This window comes from Moschus berezovskii, chromosome 16 (assembly GCF_049115385.1).
Source record: "Moschus berezovskii isolate FMDL1 chromosome 16, NW_MosBer_1.0, whole genome shotgun sequence".
In the NCBI taxonomy this organism is placed as follows: Eukaryota; Metazoa; Chordata; class Mammalia; order Artiodactyla; family Moschidae; genus Moschus; species Moschus berezovskii.
The window spans coordinates 72442019-72451317 of record NC_142475.1 but is presented as its reverse complement, the minus strand read 5'-3'; the positions used below and the strand labels follow the sequence as shown (position 1 = coordinate 72451317).

Sequence of the window (9299 nt, the reverse complement as noted above, 5' to 3'; positions counted from 1 at the left end):
CAGTGCCTAGTCTTCCCTGTTGTTTTCATTCGTCATGGAAGGTGATGGCTGTTTATTGTGCATAGAAGAACCATGCCCTCATAATCCTTGATCTCTAATGTCTTAAATGTTAGGTGTTTTTTTTTAACGCTTCTGACTTTATTAACCCCCTTCTCCGAGACAATGGACAGAGGTGCAACCTAACAACAAATGTGCTTTACCCTCTCCTTGACCCAAATCCTGAGGCTATTCGTGTGTCCCTACTACCATTTCCGAGACACCATGCAGCGATTTTCCTGGGAACTATGTTTTAAGTTACAAACATCAGTCCTGAAGGAACGGTTCAGCGAGAGCCAGTTTATTTCAAGACAAATAAAACCACAATTCCCTATAATGCGTGAAGGCATGGCTTGATCTGTTTCCCTGCATGGAGTGAATTTTTAAAAACGCAGAGATCGTTCTCCTCTCACTAATCTACCACTAAAGACCCAGGAGGGCAGCACTGGGTTAGGATGGGGTTTCTGTGCCAAGTTCCGCAGAGCCTCTTTGGAAACGATCAGCCAGGAGGCTTGTTCTGCTCTTCCAGGTGCGCGAGCTCCGTGCGTTGTTTCAGCAGGTAGCAAACCTGCGCGTGAAAGCTGACACTGAGCCTGAAGAAACGGAATCCTCCGCAGAACTCCTCGGCTCTAACCTACTAGGGGAGAGAGGGCGAGCAACAGAGCCTCCTCGCGGTTCTTGGAGAGTTAGTCCTGGATCTTAACCATCCGGGATCAGGGCTTATTTCCAAGCTCCTTTCAAACAATTTAATTATCTCTGGGAAGAAATCATATTTATCTTCAAGCCGGAAACATTCTCATTCCTAGAAAAGCCACGTGTCCTTATCTTTCACGCCTGGTGACTATTTCTAACATCCTTTTAGTTGAGAAACCTACTCCGGGTCTCTTCGCGGTTCCGACTCTCACCCCGCGCTCCGTACCAGCGCAACTCTTTGCCGCCGCATCGCCTCTGCCGGATCCAGCTCGGTCAACTCGTTCCGGAGACTCCAGCAGGGCCAGCCTCCGGGGTAGCCGATCGCAGCGGCCGAGGGCGACCCTGGCCCCGAGACCCCGGAGCCTCACGCCCAGGGCCGGCCGAGTGGACGCGCCCGCGCCGGCAGCCCGCGTCTTGGAGCTCGGCCTGGCGCTGCGCTCGGCTTCTCGCCTCCGGGATTGTCTTCCACCGAGAGGTCTCAACTCCCACCCTCTCCACCTCCCGGCATCAAAGTCAAACCCGGCCCCCTGCTTCGTACATCCCTGGACCACCTTCCCAACATCCAGCACAGCCCCGGGCAAGAAAGCCCCGCCCGGGTCTCCCCACTTCCAACCGCGCCGAGGGTCTCCCGCACCAGCCGTCGCCCCAGTTCACGCTCATTCATATTCAATCTCTTTCTCTGTTTCTCTTCCTCTCTCCAGACTCCTAACTAGACAGGCCGATCCTCCCCCCGCCACTCCCTTTCATTCATCCCCACCGCCAGACGCACACACACACACACACACACACACACACGAACGCTCGCGCACAGACACACACACACAAGCACACACCGATATACACACGCGCGCACACACAGCCCACTTCACTTTTCAGACGCCCACTCCCCCCCCCACCACACACTCCCCTCCCCTAAACATACTTCCACCCACTCGCCATCTGTAGCCTCCCTCCCTCCGGTCCGCCCCCTCCCCGCCCGCCCGGCTCCCCCGCCCCAAGAAGCAGACCTGCCCCGCGGGCCGCAGGGACCCCAGCCAGACGCTCGGGTCGTGCGCGCCGCACTGACCTCTGCCCGCCCGGGAAACTAACAAAGGCGGCGCGCGAGCCCGGCCCCGGGAGCGGAGAGCGGCGGCCGCGGGGCGCGCGAGCCCGGGCCGGGCGGGCGAGCGCCGGGAGGGGGCCGCTCCGGAGCCGGGAGGCGGCGGCGCCGGACGACGCGGACCTCAGGCGGCGCGCGCCGCTCGGACGCCGCGGGCACCATGGGCTGCTGCACCGGGCGCTGCTCGCTCATCGGCCTCTGCGCGCTGCAGCTGGTGAGTTCCTGCCCCGGTTCTCTCCGTCGGCCTTCAGCCTCTCCGCCAGCCGCGGGCACTCGCCGGGTGGCCCTGCCCTGCGCGAGGGCGCGGTCTCCCCGGGGCCCCGGGCGCCCGGCGTCGCCACGCGGTCCAGGGGCTGCTGCCCCGGGACGCCCGGGGGAGTGAGTGACTCCCCCGCCCCTGGGCTGGCCAGCGGGCTTTAAAACCCTCCGCCTTCCCGCTGAAGTTTCACGGGGGCTTGTGGGCTCTTTCTTCTCGGGATGGTTTCCAGTAACGTGGTATCATCGGAAGGTGCGTGGGAATGCCCAGTCTTCGGGAGACGGGGCCGCCCCGCACCCCAAGTCTTAGTTAAGAGTGAGGTGTTCGTACCTTAAACGCGGTTGAAAGCGGGTGTTTGAGGAGGCTTGGATCTCCAGGAAGGTCGCGCTGTGTGTGTTTGAAACAGAAGGTTTCAACCTCCAACCTTCCAATTTCTCTTTAGATTTTGTTGAAATGTGGCGTGTTCAGACAGCGACAGACTGACAGCTGTCTTGTGGGACAGAAGGCGTGGTGGCTTGCCAGGGAGTGCGTGGAGTGGGAAGTTGGGGACCAGAGCGGAGAGTGAAAGGGCTTTCAGTGTGGGACGAACCTCTTGACATATGTCCTGTTGGGACCTAGGCTGGCCCTGTGGTCTGTTGCATAGTCTCTTGAGGTCAAGGCCACAGACTGATGTGTGATACTTCTATGTGTGACAGATTCATAGACATCTCCCTTTTATTACACTTAACGACAGACTCTTTAGCTGCTATGTCAAGCTTTCTTCCAAGTGTTGTTTTTCAAAGTCACCAGCATTAGCTAGCCTGTTTTGACTATCAGAAGGAAAAAGGTTTTTGGTGAGCTTGACTGCATAAGGTCAACCCTTGCAAGACTCCTTTACTGAGGGATAAAATAATGCTCTTTCTTTAATAGTTAGTCCTTGTACCCATGAATGTTTTAAGAGGTTTCACTTTTCTCTTGCCTCAGTGTATGACTCTCCCATTAAACCCTCACTTGAGAGGTTCTCTTCATTGTTTCCATAATGTGTGCATAATTTATATATTTATAGATCTGAAATCAGTGACTCCTTTGCTTTAAATCTCTGGAACATTCCTTCTGTCCTGTTAAATAGGATGTATTTTTTAGAGTTTTTCCTGAAAAATAATTTTAAAATTTGCTGGAACATGAATGCTTTCTTTCATTAAGAAAAGAAGGGCAGAGGATAATTTACACTTTGGTTGTTAGAAGTGGACATGGCTTATAAGCTGGGGAAACAAGAAATATTTAGTCAGCCTTTGGGTATGAAAATAGTAGATGGGCACACTGGATTGTATAATCTATATTGGCATCACTCTTTCTGTTTTACACACAAATGATATGGAAGGGTTTTTGATACAGCAGATTTTTCAATGCAGTTATGATGTCTTTAGTTGATATTGTATTTGTTTTGATAATAATGTGTTTGGTATTTCATATATCAGCCTGGGATGCCTCTATCTTCCACATACACCTTAATTGATAGAAATGCAACTTACTCCTCAAAGTTTACCTAAAAATTCCACCTTCTCTATGGGGTCTTCCCTGGTGCTCCAGGTAAAACCAATCACTTCTTTTCCTTTAATTGCACAGTATATTGCTTTTTCCTCTGTGAGAATGCATGTCATCCTCTTATGTTATTTTTAGTGATTTACACATTACTAGACTGTAAGCAGCCTGAGGAAAAGGAGCAAACATTATTCATCTTTGCAAATCCTGCAGTTCTTTCGGAGTGCCTGTATTAGGAGCTGAAACATATGGCTGAATTGATGATGGTAATTTAACATTTGTGATCCATACTGGGTTTTTACATGAACGTTATTTTACCCTTAAAATTATCCTCTGAGGAAGGCACCCATTTCTCTAGTTTGCAGAAGAGGAAGGTGATGCTCATAGAGTTCAAGGACTTCTTCAAATTAATAGTTTTTAGATAGTAGAGACAGCGGACTGATGGTAAACATTTGATGATTAGGTCTTGGACAAACAAAACATATACGTATATATTACATTATTACATGATATGTTATAAATATTATATATATTAAGGATGTATAGAAAATCAACCCTGAACATTCGTTGGAAGGACTGATGTTGAAGCTGAAGCTCCAGTGCTTTGGCCACCTGATTTGAAGAACCGACTCATTGGAAAAGACCCTAATGCTGGGAAAGATTTAAGGCAAAAGGAGAAGGGGGCAACAGAGGATGAGATGGTTAGATTAGCACCACCGACTCAATGGACAGGAGTTTGAGCAAACTCTGGGAGATAGTGAAGGACAGGGACGCCTGGTATGCTGCAGTCCATGGGGTCACAGAGTTGAACACGACTTAGGGACTGAACACACAGCACTCAGTTTGACAAATAATAAAATAGGGCTTCTCAGGTGGCACTAGTGGTAAAGAATCTACCTGCAAATGCAGGAGACACAAGAGACACTGGTTCGATCCTTGGGTTAGTAAGATACCATGGAGTAGGAAATGGCAACCCACTCCAGTATTCTTGCCTGGAGAAGCCCATGGACGAGAAGCCTGGCAGGCTGCAATCCATGGGGTTGCAAAGAGTTGGACATGACTGAGCACACACACACACAATAATAAACTATGTAGTACCCTTAACTATAAGTTCTACATAGCCGATTAATTCCGGCAGAATCTCTTTTGTTCCATGAATCTGATGAACCCTTTTCTGGGTTCAGTGATGTCTTCTTTCCAGATGGTCTCAATAGCACACTGCTGTCAAGGCCATATCCTTGAAAAGGTTTTAGCCTCTACTGAGGGAGTGGTGGGCAGGACTTGCATTGTAAGGACTGGTAGAGCAGGGGGAGCCTCCCATTGCCTGGAGTCCCTCTTTAGAGTCACCTGGAGGTCAGGTCTGCTCCATGAAATCTTCCAGCATATGCAGATTCTTTGCTGAATTGGGTAATAGTTTTCAAGTACTGGAAAATTATTTTCTTCATTTCTTGTTTTAAAAAAATTAACCACAGTCGATTTACAATATTGTGCCAATTTCAGGGGTACAGCTTCAGATTCTTTTCCATTATACGTTATTACAAGGTATTGAATATAGTTCCCTGTGCTCTAGAGTAAGTCCTTGTTGTTTATCTATTTCATATATAGTACTGTGTATCTGTTAATCCCAGCTTCCTAATTTATCCCCCTACCCTTTTGCCCCTCTTGTCACTTTAAGTTTACTTTCTATGTCTGTGAGTCTCTTTCTGTTTTGTAAATAAGTTGAATTGTATTATATTTTTTAAGATTCCACATATAAGTGATATCATATTTGTCTTTTTTGACTTATTTCACTTAGTATGGTAATATCTAGTTGCATCCATGTTACTGCAAATGGCATTATTTCATTCTTTTTAATGGCTGAGTAATATCCCATTGTATATGTATATATATATATATATATATCCCCCACATCTTCTTTATCCATTCATCTGTTGATGGATACTTAGGTTGTTTCTATGTCTTGGCAGTTGTAAACAGTGCTGCTGTGAACGTTGGGGTGCCATGTATCTTTCTGAAGTAGAGTTTTCATTTTTTTTTTTTCTGGATATGTGTCCAGGAATGGGATTCCTGGATCATATGGTTATTCTATTTTTTTTTTTAAAGAACTTCTATACTGTTCTTTATTGGCTGTACCAATTTACATTCCTACCAACAGTGTAGAAAGGTTCCCTTTTCTCCATACCCTCTCCAGCATTTATTATCTGTAGACATTTTGTGGATGGCCATTCTGACCCATGTGAAGTGATACCTCATTGTGGTTTTGATTTGCATTTCTCTAATAATTAGCAATGCAGAACAGCTTTTCATGTGTCTGTTGGCCATCTGTGTATCTTCTTTGCAAAAATGTCTATTTAGGTCTTCTGCCCACATTTTGATTGGGTTGCTTCAGTTCTTTTGTGTTATTGGGAATATAATGACCTGACACATTTTAAGTTTAATACACATTGCTAGAAAAAAGTTCTGTATCATTTTCTTAAGTCTAGACAATCAACAAAACAATGTTACACCCTGATTTTTAGCATTTGCCCATTTCTTTGGTGTAAATACTCCCACACTGGCCAATTTGAAGTAGACTATTACAAGGTCCTTCTATCGTACAGATAAGCATGTGAAAAGTGCAAAGTGTTAGTCACTCAGTCGTGTCTGACTCTTTGCCACCCCATGGATTCCTTTGTCCATGGAATTCTCCAGGCAAGAATACTGACTTGGGTGACCATTCCCTTCTCCAGGGCATCTTACTGACCCAGGGATTGAACCTGGGTCTCCTGCATTGCAGGCAGATTCTTAACCATCTGAGTCACCAAGGAAGCCCCCAAATAAGCATTAATAACCTCAACCGCATAAAGAAAGTGAAACACAGTAAAATAATGAGGAAAGGATATGCTTAAGATATTTTAGTCCCTCTGTTTCTTAATGCAATTGACTTAAAGTTTTTATTATTTATTTTAAAATAATGGTTATGATAACAGCTGGCTCATTAAATTCCAAGTTTAACTTGATGAGCTGGTGTGAGCCTCCTCCAGCATGCCATGGGTAGGACTCCCAGATCTAGTGTTCTTTCCACTGAATCCAGCTGTCTTTTTTCCCCTTTCATGTTTTTTTCTGCTCCCACCAACTGTTGGAAGATGGAGGTTATGAAACAACTAAAATAAGTGTGGGTGTTGAGGGGGAATGGCATTCAGAGGACACATTTGCTGAAGAGAAGCTGTGTTCTGATGACTAAATCACTATGTAGACCATTAAAAGATGGTCCATTAACTCCTTCTAAAAGTTAAAGAAACAAATGAAAGGTTTTTATCATCTCATTCACACTGCTTCTGACCTCCCCCCTCCCCAGATTGGGGATATCATTAGAGAGAATTTACCATTTTAAAGCTAGTGTATTTGAATGAGCTTTGGTTTGTAAAATCTCAGTCTCCATTCTGCCTCTTTACTGCACTGCTCTGGCCACCTCCCACCCTCACTGTGCTTCTAACCTCGACCACGTTTGAGTGTTTGCCTCACATTTCACATTCATATTCCTAGTTTTGTTAGATGAGCTTGGAGAGAATGTGAAAAGCATGCCCATAGAAAACTGTGCAAAGTAAATCTTTTCTGAAAAAGGGGTTCCAGGTAACAGATTCATGAAGTCATCCAAGAACTTTAGACACATTTTTGAAGCCTGCTTTTAATTTTGCTTGTTTTAGAATAATGTTTATATACATGTGAAACACTTGATTGTGTGCTTTTAGTAAATTGTTTTAGTTGCCACATTTAAAGGAGTCTTAAGGGCATGTTTCTAAATCCAGAATTTCCTCCACATGCATTTCCGAGCCATTTTCTTTTCTTTTTCAAAAAATTAATTTATTTATTTTAATTGAAGGCTAATTACTTTACAGTATTGTGGTGGTTTTTGCCATGCATTGACATGAATCAGCCATGGGTGTACATGTGTTCCCCATCCTGAACCCCCCTCCCACCTCCCTCCATCCCATCCCTCAGAGTCATCCCAGTGCACCAGCCCTGAGCACCCTGTCTCATTCATTGAACCTGGACTGGCGATCTATTTCACATATGATAATATACATGTTTCAATGCTGTTCTCTCAAATCATCCCACCCTCGCCTTCTCCCACAGAGTCCAAGTCTGTTCTTTACATCTGTGTCTCTTTTGCTGTCTCACATATAGGGTCATTATTACCATCTTTCTAAATTCCATATATATGCGTTAATATACTGTATTGGTGTTTTTCTTTCTGACTTACTTCACTTTGTATAATAGGCTTCAGTTTCATCCACCTCATTAGAACGGATTCAAATGCATTCTTTTTGACAGTAATATTCCATTGTGTATATGTACCACAACTTTCTTATCCATTCGTCTGCTGGTGGACACCTAGGTTGCTTCCATGTCCTGGCTGTTGTAAACAGTGCTGCAGCTTACAGTTGTCTCAGTAAAGTGTTAAACTTAGCTTGGGCTTATGTCCACAGAACTTTCAATGTCTTCTCCACATCACAGGGGCAGCTTTGTCCCTGGAGGGGGACATTACCAGAAGAGATTGATTACATTTTGCATTGCATCACTTTATAGATAGGTGACTGCCGTATTTTTATAAGGACTGAAAATTCCCAACTCTTACTTTCCATATTCACAGTAACAGAAATCTTTAGAGGATTTATAAAAAAACAAGCAACTTTTAATACCATGATGGTCTCCATGTTTTTATTTTAGAGAACATCCTGTCAAACGAAATCAAGCTAGTGATTTTTCTTTCTCATTGTGAAAAATCAGTTAACTTTCTCTCTACTCCACATTCAGACCATCTGTGACCACATGTGTCACTATGATTCTGAGACAAAAGGTGTTGAGAAGTGTCCTGGTGGCATAGTTGCGGTAACATGTTTTTAAACTAAGTTTTATGAAATGAACCACTCAGTTATCATAGATGTCTGGCAGTAAATGCAGAAATACATTTATTTTACTATGTAGATAAACTGATACTTTTGTCTTCAGGTGTTTTTTTAACAGCTTTTTCTCTTCTCCTGAACAATATAATTTGTAATCATTTAGTTTCTATTCTTTTTCTACATTTAAATACTCTGGTTCATCTTACAAAACTTAGAAATGGTTAGGGAAATTAAATGTTTGTCTAGGAGAAGGACATGGCAACCTACTCCAGTACTCTTGCCTGGAAAATCCCAGGGACAGAGGAGCCTGGTGGGCTGCTGTCTATGGGGTCGCACAGAGTTGGACACAACTGAAGCGACTTAGTAGTAGTAGTAGTAGTAGCAGAATTCAGTACCCTGCCAACCTATCAATCAGGTGATTGAAAGTGCGAGCTCTGGAAAGTTCACTCCTGTGACAGTCTCAGAAAACCTCTAAAAGAACACTCTACCAAAACAATGGAGGAGAGCAAGGGTGCAGAAGACACTGTCCTGCAGGGAAGAAGGAAGGCAAGTCCTAAGGTGATGACTAACCAGGAGGCCAAGTGATAGCCTGATGACATAAGAGCAGGAGGGCGTGGTGTCCCAGGGGCATCTGTGCAGGAAAACATGCACTCGGAAGGCGCTGACATAGCAGCCTGTGCATCTGTCACTAGGAAGTGATATTTAGAACCACTGTAGTGATGAGTGATCACGACACAGAATGAAGCAGATGACGAGGGGACTGATTGAATAAAACGGAGCCGGGACACAGGGTGTGTACAGATACTTC

At 45.0% G+C, this 9299-nt stretch overlaps 1 protein-coding gene across 1 annotated transcript in view; it reads left to right on the top strand.

The window, feature by feature from the left end:
• Nucleotides 1-1812: 1812 nt before the first annotated feature.
• Nucleotides 1813-9299, top strand: part of NKAIN3 (sodium/potassium transporting ATPase interacting 3) — a 563225-nt gene continuing 555738 nt past the window's right edge. The window contains exon 1 of the mRNA XM_055432401.2: nucleotides 1813-2042. Coding sequence (XP_055288376.1) covers nucleotides 1989-2042 — 54 coding nt within the window. The 5' untranslated portion in view covers nucleotides 1813-1988. The remainder of the gene's footprint in view (nucleotides 2043-9299) is intronic.